Here is a 20,112-nt window from a genome sequence, read left to right on the forward strand (position 1 = left end):
CGGTGCCACCAAGGAGAATCTCTACATCATCTTCTATGGTAAAAATGACTTCTAACATCAATGGAAGCCATTGAAGAAGCTTGAAGGAGTCTAAGAAGTGAAAGATCCACCTAGGAAGCTTGAAGGAAAAATTACATCAATCTAGTCTCTCCTAAGGTTTTCATAAAAAATCTTTTCAAATCTTAAGATATAAATCCATTAAAATCCATATTAAAAGTCATTACATTCTCACAAAGTCTTTTGAAAAAATCTTAAAAGTCAATAAACTCTTACAAAGCCTTTTAAAATCCACAAGACTTTTTTAGGCTAAAAAAGTCTATGAAATCTCAATCTAATATACCTCTTTAAACTTTCATCAATTTGTAAATTTGTAATATATTATACAATAATAGAATAAAATATAATAATATCATAATAGTAATGGTCTTTTAGTTTTTTGTACTTGCTTACAAAGTTGTGGTTACAAATTTAGAGTTATGATTAGCTATTGTGAGAGTTTTGGTGTTCTCATTGCACTTTTGATGGTTTGATATCGTGATTTGTCATCTTTGTTTTGTTTTCTGAAGAAGACAAGGACATAGTTATACTCATGGTTGTACTCACAAAATAATGATAACGACTCATCGTCACCACTTAGACAACGAAATTATAATGTACCACTTTACTTTATGAATCACTACTATTTTAACTTGAGTAGTTTTAGCCTCTCAAGTAAAAGATCTTCTTTCTCTTTATGATATGATTTTTTTCTACTCAAGTGTTTAAGTATATTTGTCTAACTAATTGAATCTCTTTTTTGTTTTGACATTTTTCCTATCTCATTTCAATTATCATTTACACTAAAATAATTAGGTGATTCATGACGATATATAGGTTAATTTGGTACTCAATTGTTCAAGTATTTTTTTAAACTATGTAAATGATAATTTTTTATAAGCCTATAAAAAATTTTCATTTACACTAAAAATTTCATTGTTTGTGGTCATCTCGGTTAATATGTTCTTTTCTCTTATATCTTTTCTACTATACACTTTGAATTATTTACTCTAGTAGTTAAATACACAACAAGGGTGAGAGAAGTGTAATGTTTCCCGTCATAAATCATTTTATATGTTTACCAACTTTCACAAAATATCTTTATTGTAGGAATTAATGCAACATGAAGCATTGTTCTTCTCATAGAAGTTGTGGAAAATATAGGTCCAACATGTTGATTGATGACTATTCTTTCTGATGGGGGAAATCCATTACTAGGGATAGGAATAGGCTAGGCCTTAAATAGGGACCAATGGCCTGAAACTTGGAGAGATTGAGGAGCCTTTAAATTTGGGAGAAACACCTTAGTGAGGCTAACTTGGATGCTCATTTTGTAGAAAAAAAAATTGGAAGAGACTAGCAACTGAATTAGAGACGAAAATTTTCCATTGGAAGCAAATTTGTCACAAAATCTGTCTCCAAATTTGTCTCTAAATTCGTTTCTAATTGTTTGAATTGTATTTCATTTGTAATTCCTTTGTGCTTCATTTATTTTCATTGTGGATTAATTTATTTTCCATTTCTTTGTTTCCTTAAGCTTGTATTTGACCTTTAGAAGTGTTTTGGGAACCCTTTAGTGTTCTTCCATCTCTCCAAAGTATTATTAGTGAAACTTAATATTCCTTAGTACTTGTGGAAGTGTGTGTCACCTAGGCTTCCACTAGGGACACATCTAGTTTACTAGCTTTATAGTTCATTTAGTACTTGTGAAAGTGTTTTAAGGGACTCTAAGTGTCACTTAGATTTTCATCCTAAGGAAAAATGACTAGTATATGTTTTAATTACTTTCCTTTGCTTGTTTTTCGTTAGTATACTTGTTAGGAGCGTTTATTCCTTATCTAATTCATTTAGAAGGATATATTATTTCCTACTAGGGGTCTCGTGCACACACACACTTGAACTTTTCTTTGTGAAAATCTTTTATCACTCCATTTTTTTGAAATACTTTCAAATATTTGCAAAAAACTTTCTTGAACAAAAATAAGTGATCATTATTCTCATCATAGTAGTGTGAATGGTAAAAATTCCCACAGTAGTAGGAAGAGTACTAAGGAAGAACTTAAAGAACCAAAAGAATATATTAGGAGAAAGGATGAGGAAAATGAAAAAAATAATGAAGCTATAATAGAGTTATTGGCTAAACTTGTGGTGAAAGATGACACAAAGATAAAAGTGGTGAGGGACCTTCTAGGTTAACTAAAGGTAAGGGGGTTGAAAAAGCCAAGAGTAAATACGAGGAAGAAAAACCTAAGAGCCAACCTAGTTTCACCCACATCACTCAAAGTGAAGGATTTTATGGTAGTCATCATTATGATGATAATTATGATGATTATTATCAAAGACCCCTTAGGGAACAAAGGCATGGGCATGAACAAGGAGAACCTAAGGTTAACCTTCCCCACTTCTATGGTAGAGACAATAAAGAAGAATATTTAGATTGGGAGATGAAGGTGGAACAACTTTTCACTTACCACAAAGTGAGTGAAGAGAAAAAGGTTCCTATGGCTACCTTGAGCTTTCAAAAGAATGCTATGTATTGGTGGATCTCTTTAGAAAGTGAGAAAAGATTTAGAGATGACCATTCAATTCAATATTAGAATAAGCTTAAAAACGCCTTAAGGAGAAGGCATATACCTTCATACTCTGCTAGAGAGTTAATGGATAAGCTCCAAAGACTCCAACAAAAAGACCTTATTGTAGAAGAGTATAAACAAACCATAAAGCTCTATATGATAAGGGAAGGCATTAGAGAGGAAGAAAGAACCACTATTTCTAGGTTCCAATGTGGAATTAATCTTGAGATTAGAGATAGGGTTGATATTTTACCCTATAGAGATTTAAACGAACTAATCCAACTTTCCATTAGGGTAGAACAACAAATAAAAAGAAAAACTTCTCACAAGAAGGAATTCTCTACCTTTTTACACCCTAACAACCTTAAGGAAGATGAGTACTCTTCCATGAGTCACCCTAAAGGAGAACCATCCATAGAAAAAGAAAAGAAAAGTCTTCTCATAAGGTAGAAACCCCTATTTCTAAGACTAGCAATGTAAAGTGTTTTAAGTGTCTTAGGAGAGGCCACATTGCTTCTCAATGTCCTACTAAAAAAACCATGATCATAAGGGGCATAAACACTTATAGTAGCCAAAAGGAGGTTACTTCCTCCTCATCCACCTCTAGTAGTAATGAAGAAGAAGAAGAAGAAAAAGAATAAGGGGGTAAATACTAGTGTTGAAAAACTTTATCCTCACAATGGTGATCTTTTAATAGATAAAAGGCTTCTTGGAAGCCAACCATGCCCTACTATCCTATCACAAAGAGAGAACATTTTTTAGACAAAATTTTTAGTTTCCAAAAGACCTTATTCTCACATTGTTGATAGTAGTTCGTGTTCTAATTGTTGTAGCACAAGGTTGGTCAACAGGATAACCCTCACTACCATTCATCATCCTCACCCTTATAAACTTCATTGGCTTAATGAAGGTGAGGAATTGGAAGTGAACTAACAAGTGGAAGTAAAGTTCTCTATTGGGGATTATAAAGATAAAGTTTTATGTGATGTAGTCCTTATGGAAGCTTACCATATTTTGCTTGGTAGGCCATGACAATTTGACAAGTATACTATACATGATAGCCATACCAACAAAGTAACCTTCACTCATAAAGAAAAGGAATTTGTTTTCCATCCTTTAACACCTTTACAAGTGTTTGAGGACCAAAAACATATGAAAAAGAAAAGAAGATATTACTCTTAGAGAAGAGTAAGGAGGATAATGTCTCCTCCAAAAATCTTGAGATTAGGGAAAGTCACTTTTGTATTAAAAATGATTGCAAAAAGAATTTTCTTCTTCACAAAGGTTTTAGCTCTTCCTCTATTGTTGCCATGGACTTAGAGGTTAAGATCCAAAACCAAAATATTTTTGAAAGGAAAGGATCTCAAGTTCTTAGTCTAGTAAAAAAGAAGTGGATTTCAACTAGTTCAACTTTTTATATAACTACTTTAGTGGTGCCTAAAGTAAACAACCATCGTTTGATTATGAATCCTTCTACTTTATTTGTTCTAATAAAGCATCCAACCTTTGATTTATATTGTTTATTAGATATATCTCATGGTGTCTTATTTTCTATTTTTGATCTTAAAGGAAGTTCAAACTTTTTTGAACTTAACTTTACTTCCTTTCAAGACAAAATTAGATTATATGAGCCTTTTAGACTCTTCATTACACCCTCTTCCATTTTGTATCTAACAAATAATATGATCAAGGGTTGTCTAGGGAGTTTGCTTTTTATGTTCACTTTGTTTTCTTGTAAGTGCCTAGGTTACTACATAAGGTACCGCAAGTAAGATACCATAGTTTGTAGGAGTACTTCCTTAGTTTGCTATAGTTTTAGTACCTTCACATTTTTATGGTTTAGTTTTACATATAGACTCCACCATAGAGAGAATCCTATCCTTATTCTTAGAGAGCCTATCCTTCCTAATCTAGGGAACCTTGTTAGAATTATAGAAGGAATTCTTCATACAACGCACTTTCCATACATATTACATGAATATATCATTTCTAATGCTTGGTTTCCTATTTGTCTTGTAGGTGATGTTGTCTATGTGGAAGAACCACTTAATTTGAGGACAAATCCTTTTAAAGAGGGAGGGGATGATGAAAACCTACTTCTCAAGAATCCCTTTGGAAGAGATAAGTCTAAGAAGAATGAATGTTGATAAAGTTGGTTTTAAGAATTGTAGGGTAATTACCTTTATTTTGTAAGGTACCCTACTTTTGGACACTTATCCTACCTTAAAGGACTCCTATTGTTGTTATACATTTTTCTTACTTGTAATTCATTTTAGTAGTGATTGTATTAAGATATTGTTAGCCTTGTATTTTGGGTCAAATAATGTAGGTAATTTTGTCCTTGTATTACTTGAGGGTGTAATTAGTAAATTAAGGGAAATGTAACTAGAAAAGTCTTGTTAGACTTATTTGGGCTTGGATGACCTAAATCTTTTTTTATGGCCCATAGTTTTGGATGTCGACTTGCTCATGCAAGTGATTTGGATGTCCAAACCATGCCAAACTTGCCATCTAAGTTACAAATTAAGTCACATGGCTTTGATAATGACATCTCAACAACTTGTTAAAAGTAATCATTAGTCTAGTAGTTGTAATGATTAGGTTAGGTAGTTGGAGTTAACTTAAACTAACCTAGGTTATTCTTAAACTAAGATTAACTTAGATTGATCCATAAGCATTTAGACAAATAACTAGACTTGTAGATATTTAACTAGAGTTAGTTAGCATAAGTACAAGATAGTTAACCATAGTTACACTTAACCATGGTTAGTCTAGCTTGTATCATAAGCCTCCTAAACTTTATATATTGTAGTTTTGACCCGTTTTGTACTAGTTTTTGAGTAATATACATGATTTGGATGAAATTTCACTCCAAATTCTCTCCTAAAGCTTGTTTCTCTCTTTGAAATTCTTCCTTTTCTCTTATCCTCTCTTGAGTGTGGTGAGAATTTGAAGAGACTTATCACTCTTCAAGAGTGCGACATCACCTAAGGGAGATCATACCTTGACATATAATATCAATGGAAACCATTGAAAGAGTCCAAAAAGTTAAAGATCCATCCAAGAAACTTTAAGGAGAAACTAAATCAATCAAGTCTCTCCTAAGGTTTATATTACAAGTCCTCGACTTTGGGACCTATCTAGTACATTACATATTTTCTATCAAATCAATTCTCACTTATTCTCTTCCATTTCCTTCTATTCCTTCCCTCCCCAAACAAAATGTTAGAAAATCTTTATAAGGATGAATAATGTGTTTTGAATATCGTTTAAAATATTCTTAACAAAATTTTGTAAATGAATGGAGAAACAACTCTTTTGAGTCATTGAAGCTAACTAGAGTTATACTCATAGTGCATTGTGAAGACAATCTATATAGCAAGAAATTATTGTTCGATATATTGTGTGAGAAAATATTTTGGGTTAGCGACAATCACAATAATATTAATATCTAGCCCAGTCAATTAAGGATACCCAATGTAAGAAAGAAATCAACTCCTATATATGAAACATGAATAACTATCTTGCACAAAAGATTTTAGAGATTCTTTCAACTTTATATGTAATTCAATTTTTATTTATTATAATTATTTATGAATTAAATTTTAACATTTATAAAATAAATTTTCAATAAATAAAAATAATCTTGAATTAAAAAAGTTCATTCAAAAATAAGAAAATTACATTATGATTAACATTCAATATGAATGAAAGCAATATACATCAATGAGAAGGTATTTCAATAAAATGAGTATAATATTATTTTTTTAAAGGCTCTTAAGCCAATTCCTGGAAAGAGCAAACTTGTATGGCATCATGTTTTCAGAAAAGAAGATACAGTTAGCACAACAGGAAATTGACTTCCTGGGGATGAAATTCTCTCAAGGAAATTACCAGTCTCAACCTCATATTGCTGAAGAGTTACTCAATTTCCCTGAAGAAAATCTATCTGTTAAACAAATTCAACAATTCCTTGGAATCATAAACTACACCAGCTCGTTCTTGCATTCTGTCAAATTAATCATAGGCCTCTGAGGCTCTCTGCCATATTGTACTATAATGTAAATTATTTATCATAAATTTAAAATAAAATTTATACATTTAAATATAATATTTATTTTTATATATAACATTTAAAATTTAAGTTATAAATAACAAATATTTAACTTATATATCATATAGAGTAAAATTTTAGTTATTTTAAAATAAAAACAATAAATTATATTTAGGTAGTATTTAATTCTTAAGTTTGAAACACATGAATCTTCATGGCCATGAAAAGATAAATAAAATATTAAGTTAAATTTGCTATATTCCCCATCTAAGCAGTAGTTGGAGTACAACTATCTACGACATCATCTACAAACACCAAATAAAACTTCGGTGCCTTTCTCTCTTTCTATCGATTCTCCAAACAAACCCTACCGTTTGGGTCTTCCAAAATATAATCATCGTTATGGGTTCCGAAGGATCCAGCGTCGTCGGTGAGCATTCAACGCCTATCGTTTTCCATACCAATTCATCAAATTTTCAATTCTTAAATTGCTTCGGAGTTTTTTTTTTTTTTTTTTTTGCCGTTTTTAATTTTGTGATCTTGTGTTTCTCTGAATGAGGAGCCTTTGTGTTTGTTCTTGTCATAATCTACTGTTTATAACTGTGTTTTTTTTTTTTGTTGGGTTTCAATTTTTAGATTTTTAAGTTCTAAATTGGGTGCCTGGGTTTGTTTGAGCGTTGCAAATGGGTTATGATTAGTGAATTATAAATGACTTTTGGTTTTTGAGTTGTGGCTTCAATTGGTTTTGGATTTATTGTTGTGTTGGTGGGAGAGGGGATGGTTGATTCCTTTGCTCCATTTTTCTCTCCGCAAAAAGATTACCAATTGCGAAAAAAACTAATGATAAAATAATTGAAACAAGGAGAAAATAGGATTTTACTTTAAGATTTTGTAATTGGTCAGATGGTTGTCTGTTATTGTGTGTCTGCTATGTATATATAATGCTTGCTGCATGTGGCAATCGAGTTTCTAATTTTCTATAGACAGTCCATGCAGGGTTATAAGTTGCAATTTCATTGCGAATTGCAAATCTGTAATCCTTGATATTGCGGCTGACTCTGAGGTGGCTGCAATAGAAATGTGGAGACCACAAATACCTTAATGTTGCAGCTGAAATTTAGGTTGTGAACTGCAATTTGATAAAAGCTAATTTAATAGAAAGATTTTTGTTACATTGTTTCTTATCCTCAAAATTTGGCTACCTATCTGTTATGTAAATATGAATAGGAAAAGAATGTTAGTTAGTTAGTTAGTCGGCTACTGTTAATTAGGATTTATGGCTGTTGGGTAGCTGCCTATAAATAAATAAAGCATGGATTTTGTACATTTTAGAGAGACTGAATGATAATAAAGAAGTGCAGTTCACATATTCTCTGATCTCTGTCTCTGTCTCTGTCTCTCTCTCTTTCTCATCTCTGTTGTTATTCTTCTCTCTTTCGTTCTTTCTTTCTTTCTCTCTTTCCCACTTAAATTCTTTATCACCATCACAGCCTAAACCCCTATGCTGCTATCTGTTTACAAACTGTTTTTTGTGAAATTATAGATATAGTAATATACTTGGGCTATATTTCTTCAACTTACTGGACAAATCTGAACTATGCTGCAGTGGTACAATGATTATGCCTTCCATGTTTTATTTGTTTCTTAATTCTACTATATTCCTAGTCATATAGTGTTATGGAGTTAGCTTATATATTATATTATCTTAGATTTATGACATTATACTTGTATGCACTGCTTGTCACTGACAAGTTTAATCATTAATATTTGTTAAGAACCTAGAAAGTATTAGTTATTACTGATATTGTGTCATACTCTTTCAAAACTAGCTTATTACATACATACTAGGTTTAGTTCTATATAGTTCAATTCACAGGCTATGGTAGCCTTCCAATAATACTTTTTTGTTATTGGACAGAAGCTTTGTAGTGATAAGATCTCATTCTTTTGGTAGATTGTGTTGAGTGGAAATTAATAAATCTCAGATCATTAATAACTCTTCTCTGATAAAATATCATATTTCCATTCAGAATATTTATTTTTGGAAATAGAGAAGGTTGATACTGCACTAGACCTTCTATTAGGAAGGTGTACATGAGGAAAAGTGATAACAGTTGCACTGATTGTATATAACTTCATTGGTAGCCAATTTCTACTGATTGGGGGGATATACTATTTGACCTATTCCTGGTGTTTCATTGTCTTCAATTAACATTTGCAAGTGCCTACAAATTTCATACTTCCACAAATTGCTCCTATTTTATGAAATTTTCTCAAGAAAAAACTGTTTCAAAAATGTTTGGTATTTTTTTATATGTTTTACAGTGAAGGATATATCTAAGAAGGTATTTTATCCAAAATGATAAAGCTTTATCTTGACACATCTGCTTGATCCTGTGAAAGTTGTTACTTTATATTTTCTCATAACTCTTCCCTGCATTTTTTGCACTAGTCACACTCTTTTCCTAGGATATTATTAGCTTTTGGGACAGCTCAATTCTCATTTACCAGTAATTGTAAATATATTATGCATATTATAAATGCATAGTGACCTTTAGCATTCTATAATAATGATTATTGAACTTAGAGGATGATGTGTACTAATGACTTATTGCTTGCTACTTAATCATTGCAAATGTAAGTTGTGACTAGCTTTCTATTGGTTTTTGAATTATGGTTGTTTCATATGGGTTTATATTACTGACTGGGCAGCTTTGCTACATACAGAGTCTTCACAAATATTTTTATTGTATCTTGTTTTCTGTTTTGGAGAATATATCTTACCCTCACTCAAGTTGTATTTTTTTCTTTAATCTCTCTTATTCATTATTTATTTATTTATTTCTAATAAAGAATGTAATTTATCAATGTCTGCCTTCATCAGTCATTTTAACTATTTCATTTAAACAGTTCTTGAAGGCTTTAATAGAACATAGATTTGAAATTTAATCCTAAATTGTTTGGTTTCTGCAGTTCCTAGGAATTTCAGATTATTGGAAGAGCTTGAGAGAGGTGAGAAGGGTATTGGGGATGGAACTGTTAGCTATGGAATGGATGATGCTGACGATATATACATGCAGTCTTGGACTGGGACTATCATCGGTCCCCCTGGTGTAAGCTATTCTCTGCTTTTCTGAAACAATAACTTTTTCTTTTATTAGTTATTTTTGTCACTTAAGGACCTCCAGCTAACATCCCTATCTGCTTCTATAGCAAAGTAAATATTTTGAATTTCAGTAGGAGTTGTTTAATATTTATTTCTTTCAGTAATATGCTAGATTAATAATCGGTAAAGTGGTATTCAAGTTCTTTAGACATGTGAAACTGACATATATATGGATTGAAATGTTGGATGATAAGTTTTATATAAAGTTTCCACTATTATAAATGATAGTAATTTTATTAGCTCAAATATTTAGATATTGTATTCAAACTAACTCCAGGTTTAGTTGACTGATGGGGTAGTACTCAATAGTCATATTCATGGTTGTCAATCTCGAGTTACAACTCGTAATATCGTCCGAGATTACGAGTTTATTGAAGCAAAACGGGACAACTCGGAGGTAAACTTGTTTTTGAGTAAACTCGAGTAATCTCGCATGAAATCGCGAGTTTACAATGAGATCCGCGAGTTTACCAAACCCTGAAACCCAAAGGGTAGAAACCCTCGTTGTTCATTCTTTTCTTCTATCCTTCGCACTTTGTCTACTTCTCCTCCACACGTCTTTCTCCTTCGCACCGCTGCTCCTTCGAGCGTCGTTTGGATTCGCACCGTGCTGCTGCTCCTCTATGCGTCATTCCGATCTGTGCGCATCCGCGCCATGCTGCTGCTCCTCCGTGTGTCGTTCTGATCCGTGCCACATCGTGCCTCCTCTGCGCATCGTCCCGATCCGCGCCGCTCGCGTCGTTCCTCCTCTGCACGTCGTTCTCCGAGAGTCGCACTCACTCGCTGTCGATGCTCGCAGTCGCACTCGTCATTCTCCGCGCAAATGTTAAGTCAAGTAACATTAGCCACTGCGTTCTTTCTCCTTTTTTATTCTCTATCTAATATATTTTTATTCTCTATTTAATATATTAGTCTTTTCTTAATTTTTTAGTTGCTGTCATTTTATTTTTTATTTGCTGTCATTTTATTTTTTATTTGCTGCAATTTATTATTTTGCTTTAATACAAAGTTAAATGGTAGTTATTATGTTATTTTTAAGTATTTTTAACATATTTTTTATACTAAGTAAACTCATACGAGTTTACGATACGAGTTTACGGAGCCTCCACGAGATTACGTAAACTTTCGATATTAACACCCTTGGTCATATTGCATTTTCCATTTCGTACAAAATTTTGGAGGGCTGCTATTTTTAGTCACTAGAGTGGACATACCTATGTTTGAATAAAAGTTGGATTGGTGATTGGTCATTGGACCTAAAATAAGAATTTCAAGGTGTTAGGGATGCTGGTTGAACCAAGATTTTTATACATATGACAACAACAGAAGTCTTTTCCCATTAAGTGAAGTTTTCTACATGAATCATATCACACCATTAGATTCGGCTATAAATCTAGTGCATAGCAAGGCCATTTAGAGCTATTTTCTTTTCAGTGGTTTCAGTGGTTTTGCTTAGACTCCTTTTACCTATAATTTTTGGGTCATCTTCCATTATATCAACTCTTCTTTTTGAGTGAGATTTTATCATATGAACAGGTCAAGGCCCATAATGACTAGGGTTTATCAAAAGAGAGTTAGAAGATAAGTAGAGGATAATGCCCTCTAGAGTCTATTACTGTAGTATTTGTAATTCTGTTACTTACAATTCTGCTAAGTTGTTAGTGATAACAAATAGAAATAAGGAATGGGAAGAACATCACTATTGTTGTATTGTAAGGGATCTCATGGGAAATTTCTGGTCTCTTGAATACTCAGTTGCATCCCTTTCACAGGGGACCTATACAGGCCAATGTTGGGAAGTTCTTGATTCAATCACATTTTTCTTTCTATCTATTTCTATCATTTTACCATCTTTTTTCTCAGCAAGTGCTACTCAAATTTCCTCTCTTTCATTCTGATTTTATGTCATTTTACGGGTCCATTAATCCTGCAACATCCTCATCTATGATATACTTTGTTTTTGTTTGATCTTTACTGCCCACCATTTAGTCAGTACCCATTTAGTCAATACCATAAAGCATAGTAGGTCTTATGGCTGTATCACCTGTATGGTTAAGTTTTTCTTTCAGCTTGAGAAGCACCTTTCCATCACAAATAGCACCTCCATTTCATTTTCCCTGCTTGAAATCCTATAATTTTCATATATACATGTATTAAAATACTCTTGTACCGATGTTAAATATTCTTATTTACAGAAGTTTAGGGGGGTCTCTTGCTGCACCAGAAGTGCTTTCAAGTTTAAAATGAGATTGTTCCTTTTCTCCCTAAGCTTCTTTGCTCTTTTTCTGTTTTGGCCTTTTGGTTTTTATATGATTGAGAATCATGAGGCTTCTCTCCAGTTTTTAATGGTTGCAAACCTTTCTGCAAGGTGATGATAGGATGCATTGGTTCAATCACAAAATCAAAAGTAACAAAAACTATTGGACTATTGGAGGAATACTATAAATGCACCAAGATTTTGGGTGTCTCTTAAAATCTGAATTAGCAAAACCCTTGAAGCAGCCATGTGCAGAACATGACATGAATAATTCTCCTCATTTAAATGTGGGAAAGCAAGGAGGAGAAGCCCTTTTAAAGATGCAAGTGTTTCTTTCCAATCACATGCACCATAGAATCACCAAAATTGAACTTTTATAGGAAGCCTTTGGGGCTGCTTGGTTTAGGAAAATATTTTTCTGTTTTCATTTTATGCTTTAAATTTTAATTAAAAATATGTCATCTTATTTTCAACTTATGCCTTTTCAAAGATTTGTATCAGAAATATTAAAAACAACTTTTTTCCTTTACAAAATGTTGAAAATAGGAACAATGAAAATAAAATGACATTTTTGTAAATAAAACTGAAAGAAGAAAACATTTGTCAAACCAAATGGCCCCTTAGTCTCCTTTTTATGGCAACTTTTGTATTATACCATAAAAAAAAATGCTCCAGACTCCAGAATAGTGGGACTCACCCATTGTTCTAACATTATAATAAAGCTTGTTCCAAAATAGAAGCTTTACAAATCAAGAATAAATGCCTAATTGCTTCTGGACTAGACTTGGATATAAGTATGACAAACATGTCAGTTGTGAGGTAAGTTTTTCAAATTTGCATGAAGTCATTTAGACATTTGTATGAATCATGTTTAAGTACTTGCTTCTAAACAAATACTTACACAAAAGTGTGCTTCGGATTTCCAAATGGGTTGCGTATCTAGAGTAGTTAAGTTCTTCAAATTTGTATCAAGTTGTTTGTACTAATTTTGTTAACTTGTTTAAGTAGTTTAAGTATTTCCATCAAAACAAAAAGACTTGACCTGAGAGGGTGCTTTGGATTTCAAAATTAGTTCATTTAGGAGAAAGTGTTGTAAGGATAGGAGTTTAAGGAACTAAAAGAGGAAAATTTTGCAGGAGCTAAACACTAGAAAATCCAAGGTCCAAAATTGTTCGAGTAGTCTCAAGTAAAACCATAAGGGGTTTGAGTTTTCTTGTTTGTTTGACATTCAAATCCCAAGCAAGGTATGAAACAGAAACTTTGCCACATCTGATCTGCCACAGGGAGGTATTTCGGAGGAATTGTCGGATTCACTAGATAATGATTTAAATGTTGACCTTTGATTACAGGCTCCATTTGCTGACACCAGAAGATTATTCTTGGTGTCAAATTTCTTGGAGATGGAGTGAGAAAAAGTAACAGTAGCTGCCAGAGAGAAGGATGAGACAGGTGGAGCACGAATCAATGGTGGTGGAAGAGGAGGATAAGAATTTTGAGCAGAAGCCATGAGATTGGTTTAGCAATCGAACCCTGCTCTGGATACCATATTACAGTTGAAAGAAAATGAAAAATGATTTGTATTTGATTCCGGTAAAATGAAATTGTTTGCAAAAGTTGATTTAGTTAGCTATTTATAGATGTACAACTAAGAAACAGAAACCTAACTAGCTATAATTAGTTAGTGTAACAGCTGTCAGTGTCACCTAACATAAAGTTACAGTACTACTCAAGTAAAACATACTCTAATAGAAACCAATGATGCAACTGTGCACCATGATTTTTCCTACAATGGGGTTTTCAATGCTATCCAAATGCGCTAAATCAGTGTCATTGTATTTAGCCCTACAATAATCCTACCAACTAACACAATGATCTCTTTGTTGTTTGCCAACACCTGACTAGAGAAGTCCCTTGTGATTTTTCTATTCACACAATTGATTTTCAAAACTTCAAATATTACCCCAACAGACAGAACTACTGTGCAACGTGATACTTCTTTCCACAATCAGGTTTTCAATGATATCCAAATAGACTAAATCTGTGATATTTTTCCTAGTACAACAATCCTACTGGTTACCACAATGGTCTATTATCTATTTTCCCTCACCTGACAGAGTAATTCCCATATGACTTTCTTTGATTTTTGGGCCACTTCCATTCGGCAACATGCAAATGACACTAGTGGGGGATTCTAGCTTAACAGATTGGGATAAGGTTTGTTTAACCACCTAAGTAACAGAACCCTTCCAGCTAACCTAAAAGGATATGAATAACAAGATCCAATAAAGAAGCTCAAGAGTTGCCACCTATAGGAACCCCCAGGAAGTGAAGGATACTGCAGAACGTGGCATCCGGTCACAACCATCATATAGGTAGAAAATACTAGTTATCAACATTTACACTTGCCTGGCCACTATGAACAAAATGAACCTCTCAATGTCATAGTACATAAGAATAGAAAGTATTCATTAAATTATTGATATCCTCTGGTAGAAACATTAAGGGGAAAATGTTTTTTTAGTAATATACTTTTAGTCAAATTTGGTCAAACTCTTAATTTTTTGGGGTTTAGTACACCATTGTAATTAGGGCCTTTGGCTCCTAGTGGTACGCTAAGAAATCCCCATGAGCTTCAGTCCTTTGGACCAGCTATGGGACTAATTCTTGGTCAGGGATTAGTCACATTTAAAGCTCCTTGCCCTCCTCAATAGTGTATTCTGCAGGGATTGAACCTAGGTCCTCCCTCACAAGCTCAGCATGAGTTGCCAACTGAGCTACACCCATTGGGTGTCAAAGTTAATTCTTTTACTTTCATATCGATGAATTTAGTCCTCAAATTTTAGAAAACATGTGGATTTAGTCATTTTCACTAAAAAAAATTCATCACTTTTTTTTTTTTTTTTTTTTTTTTAATTGTGAGGAACTAATCTGCATGTTTTTAAAGTATGAGGAACCAAATTCATCAATATGATAGTACAAGAGCCTTGACTGTGTTTAATCAAAAGTGTAGAGACTAAACATACATTTTTTGCAAAATTAATATGCTCATGTTAAAAGTGAATCATATTAATAGCAAACTAGTGGAAAGAGGACTAGATATTGAGAGGCATCCAAGAGATGATGAGGAAAATATGGTGTGGACACTGGAGACGTGTCAAGACCATGGAGGTTGAAGAGGACCGGAGAACTATGAGTTGAAACAATTTAAAGAATTGGCCAAGGCAGGATTGGTTTTTGACCAAACTCAATGGTGTTATTTGTTTCAAGTTGGGAACCAATCTTGTTAGCAAACGCTTTGGTGGTGGTTATTTCACAGCTAGTGATAACCTATGCAAATGTTGGATGAAATAATAAAAAATAATAGGTTATAATGATAGATATTAAATGAAAATCAAATTAACATTTCTAAATATTTCCGTCCAATTTTCGCTGTCTTCTTCCCTTCTCTTTTATTCAGTTTTATGTATTATTTTTCCTTTTATATCCACTAATTATATCTTAATTCCACAAGGCTTAAATATATTTTTAATCCCTGTATGAATAAGCTTTAATTTTGGTCCCTGTATAACTTTTTTTGTGTTTTTCATCTCTTTAAAATTTAGAATTATTGTTTTTAGTCTCTATTATTGTGTAATCATTTTTAATTACTTGTTCATTCATTAAAAGGTTAAGTGACTATATGAGGTGTTATCCACAATTGTTAATGATATCATGTTAGTGTATGACACCTCTAAAAAATTCTATAGGTCTTTAAAATAAACATTATTTATATACATTAAAATCATTGTTAGGGACTAAAAATATTAATTTTAGATTTTAGAGGGATGAAAATCAAAGAAAAAATATTTTATAGGGACCTAAACCAAAATTTACTCATTTTATAAATACAAAAAATATTTTACTAGGACTAAAAACAATGTTTACAAATTTTAGAAGGATGAAAAAAAAATTGTAGGGACCAAAATCAAAATTTAGTCATTTTACGGATAGTAAAAGCATAGCCATTCCACAAATAATGTCTCATTTTCTAGCTGCTGAGAAAAACTAAAACTAGTATCTACAATATAATATATTGATATGGCTTGTTTCTCCTGTTCATCATGCCTTTTTTTACTAGACTGTTCATGAAGGACGTATCTACCAGTTGAAATTGTTTTGTGGCAAGGATTATCCAGAGAATCCCCCATCTGTTAGATTTCAAACAAGGATTAACATGACATGTGTCAATCAAGAAACTGGAGTGGTATGAGCCATTTTTTTGGAGGCTTTATTACATTGGTGTGATTGAAATTGAACTTTTTAATAATCACTAACTTACCAGGTTGAGCCACATTTGTTTCCTATGCTTGCTAATTGGAAACGTGAGCGCACAATGGAAGACATTTTGATTCAATTGAAGAAAGAAATGATGTCTCCACAAAATCGGAAGCTAACTCAACCTCCTGAAGGTGTGTCCATCTTATTTTTATTTGTTTCAATTTGTTTATATATTTTTATATATATTATCAATTGCTATATGGATATAAACATCTTTGATCTTTTTTAGTATTTCTATAATCCATATGGTTACTTTTCAATTGTGATATCTTGATATCTGTTTCTTGTCATTGTCAAAACCTGTAGGTAAAGATGGTCTGATGTATTTTTATATATGGATTCTTGTATATGAAATTACTTTGTCTATTGGTTAAGTGATTGCAAGTTAATTGTTAAGAGATTATTGACAGTATGACTATGTTGAGCTTGTAATAATGCTTTGGAAGTTAGTCATTGTGAATATGTAGGTGCTGAATCATTTGTAAGCTATTCAGAATTTAAAATTGTTTGAATGCTCAAGACTTGCGAGATTTACAGTGATGGCTTGTTCATTCTGCAAGTCGTCTTATAAAATGCTTTTGTTCTTTGTTAAGACCTGAACATGCGATAGTGTGTTATATTTGTACGATAATGCCCACATATTTTTAAGTATTTTTCTTGAATAAGTGTTTGGTACATAAATTATGACTCCTTTGTAAATTTAGTTCATGAAATTAGAGATTTTGTTGACGACTTGACGGGGAACTGGGGAAGAATATAGATCCTTCTCTGCTGTTACATACTCATTTAATTATTAACAATTGTATTTTATTTTTGTGGTACTAAATATGATCAGAAAAAGTGACTGAAGAATTTTTATATTTTCTTCATCATTCGTAGAATAATTGATTAAAATTTGATACTCCGGATCAAATTTACTAATTTCAAAGTTAAGGGGGTTAGTTGAAAAGCTTATGAAAAAAAGGGCTCATTAGTTGAAAAAAGTATAAATGTTTGGGGGTCTAATGAGCCCTTTTTTCAGACATCCATTGGTTGGGTTTCTGCAAGTACTGAGCCCTTTGTTAATAGAGAAACAGACATAAATGCTAAACCCATTTGTCTAAACTGCTACACAACAGAGTCTATTTTATATAGGCTGGTTGAAATAAATACAAATAAATATAGGTGACAATGATCCTATTTACATGATTCAATATGCCTATAAAAGTAGAGTAAATGCTAAGAGATCATTTAGGATATACTAAAATATTTTAAGATATAAAAAGGATATCATCAAATATTTTTCCGATTTCATCATAACATGACAAACCACATATTAGGAGTATGACTAATTGGTTATGATCCAATCATTGAATAAGTGTCATCAAGAAAATATATATCACCTAATTAATAATTTTAATAATAATAATAATAAAATAATTTTTTTGACTGAATATATTTAAAAACAAATATTCTAATGAAACCTAGCAAGTGAAATTACATTTTTTATGTATTCCCTATGGCACTGGGTGGCTTGAAACCTATTGGCAATAATGGTTCCATTATGTGATTTTAAGGAATGAACCTTGAGTCTCATTGTGGGAGTGGTGTTGATAAAACCTACCCAGGCTGTGGTAGAGGGTGTTGTTGGTGTAGTCGTATTCACTGAGGGTAGCATTGGCATCTTGGAACTTAAACGCATCGGGTGTCAAGTAAACATAGACAGATACAACTATTACACATATGAAGAAGAACATTAAGAAATACAATATCCCAGTGTTAGCCATGTTAGAATGCAACAAGATTGTGAACCCGTTTGTTTAAACTACACAATGGAGGCCTCTGTTTTATATAGTTGATTGCAATAAATACAAATAAATATAGGTAATAATGTTCCTATTTGCATGATATGATATGCTCATAATTACAAAGATTCTAATTAAGGAAAGATTGTCATAAAATATTAAAGTGGAATATAGGTAAGAAGATTTATATTTGTGATGAATCTTTGATAGTTTGAGCATACTGAATCATTGTTTTGTATGACTGTAGGCAATGAAGAAGCCAGGATTGATCAGAAGGGGCTGGTGGTGAGATGTTGTATTGTGTGATTGCGTGGAGAATCAAAGAATAATAATAATAATAATGTAAATAACTATATTCAATAGTTCACGGGCGTATGTGTAATGCATTTATAATGTAATTATGGACCATTACCGTCCAAGATATGTAGTGACTATCATGTTTTGTGAATTTTTATTATACTGAGGCTGTTTTAACAGCGGACTCTAATTTCGCAACATCGGATTCTAATCTTTGCTTTTGTGTGAATCCATGTCTGTCCAAAAATTGTGGGATAACATTTGACATGTCATCAAATTGTTCTTCTTTGATACTTAATTTCAATGTTGTGCCGAATTCTTGTTAAATTGTCTCTTTTTTTCACTTGTCTTGTGGTTATGTAAGGTTCCTGTTAATAGCGTGGTATCACTTATTCAAAAAAATTGTCAGAACAAACTTTTGGTAGGATCTAAAACTCCATTATTTTACAAAAGTTGATGCAGTATTGCTTCATATTATGCACCGGATAGTGTATATGTCATAATTTTTTAAGTTTACTGAGGCAAGACAGCCTAAAAATCCTAGCGGTGATTGCAATGTTTATCTGGTGATTAACATCATCCATTTTTGTAAATATCTCTTTATAAATTGCATTCAATATAAATATCAAATTAGACAAGTTGAAACACTCGAAAACGCGTAAATATTCTGTTATTGAAGCTTTAGAGGGTCCAAAATGGCTTTTCATTTTTGAGGGAGGACTTGTGTGTGAACTTGCAAGAGATAAAATATAGCATATGATAGTTTGTAAAATTTTAGATTAAAAGGTATTTAAGATGAAAAAAACTAAATAAAATTTTATTTTATTTAATGTAAGATTACACTATTGGTCCGTTGTTTTTTAGATTTAAATAATGTGAAAAATGCAGGATTTAATGATAATACAAATAAAACTTATTGGTCCATTGGGTTTTCAAGCTCCATGTTCGTCCTCAAGGTGAACAAGGGGGGATTTTGTATAAGGGTGGAAAAGTGGGTTATCCCGCCTAAAACAAGATGAGATATGTTGATCTATCAAAAAAACGAGATGAGATGTGTTAATTCATTAAAGAAAATAGATTGAAAAATGTAATTGATTTCACTTAGTGGTAGATTGGCGGATCGACTTACATTAATGAGTTAGTGGATTAAAAATGATCAAGTTGACCTAATTTTAACCTACCTAGTTTTTTCTAAAATATTTTAATTGAAATATTTTAATATACATTATTACTTTAATCTATATTTTATTATTATTTATAAAATTAATTAAAGATGTTATATTTTTCATGAAAAAGAACAAATTAATATATATTTCTATTAAAAATATAAAAATATATATTTCTATTTAATATAAAATAAAAGTAATTATCTAGAAAAATAAGTTAAACTATAAAATAAAAATATTGATCTAACATAAACATACTATAAGTTTATCTTCTAAAAAAATAAAGTCAACTATGAGTTGACTTACCAAGTTGATAGATTGAAGTTGCTGAAATAGTAGATTTATTTGTCCAACTCTACCTACCAAAATTAGACAAATTAACCGGCTAACCTACCGAGTTCAATCCACGTTATTCCTAATTTTGTTTACACTTCTCTTTGCACTGTTATATTTCTTTTTTAT

At 32.0% G+C, this 20,112-nt stretch overlaps 1 protein-coding gene and 1 long non-coding RNA gene across 2 annotated transcripts; both read left to right on the top strand.

Annotated features, from left to right (window-relative positions):
- The first annotated feature begins 6,932 nt into the window (after positions 1–6,932).
- LOC109804309 (ubiquitin-conjugating enzyme E2 variant 1A) lies at positions 6,933–18,811 on the top strand. Its single transcript, XM_020366123.2, has 5 exons — positions 6,933–7,093; positions 9,637–9,776; positions 16,204–16,329; positions 16,408–16,534; positions 18,435–18,811. Exons 1-5 carry the CDS (start codon positions 7,066–7,068, stop codon positions 18,491–18,493), a joined length of 480 nt encoding a protein of 159 aa, XP_020221712.1. The 5' UTR covers positions 6,933–7,065; the 3' UTR covers positions 18,494–18,811.
- On the top strand, positions 9,783–14,995 carry LOC109804310 (uncharacterized). Its single transcript, XR_002240225.3, has 2 exons — positions 9,783–13,330; positions 13,436–14,995. It is a non-coding gene; the product is annotated as an uncharacterized LOC109804310 (long non-coding RNA).
- Positions 18,812–20,112: the final 1,301 nt, after the last annotated feature.

The sequence above is a fragment of the Cajanus cajan genome, chromosome 11 (genome assembly GCF_000230855.2).
Source record: "Cajanus cajan strain Asha chromosome 11, NIPB_CcT2T_4, whole genome shotgun sequence".
NCBI classification, from domain to species: domain Eukaryota; kingdom Viridiplantae; phylum Streptophyta; class Magnoliopsida; order Fabales; family Fabaceae; genus Cajanus; species Cajanus cajan.

Excerpts from the sequence above, each read along its gene's own strand:
- LOC109804309 (XM_020366123.2), top strand. The coding sequence starts at position 7,066 with ATGGGTTCCGAAGGATCCAGCGTCGTCG. Across the intron at positions 7,094-9,636 it reads CGAAGGATCCAGCGTCGTCG|TTCCTAGGAATTTCAGATTA; the intron begins GTGAGCATTCAA and ends TGGTTTCTGCAG. Across the intron at positions 9,777-16,203 it reads CTATCATCGGTCCCCCTGGT|ACTGTTCATGAAGGACGTAT; the intron begins GTAAGCTATTCT and ends TTTTTTTACTAG.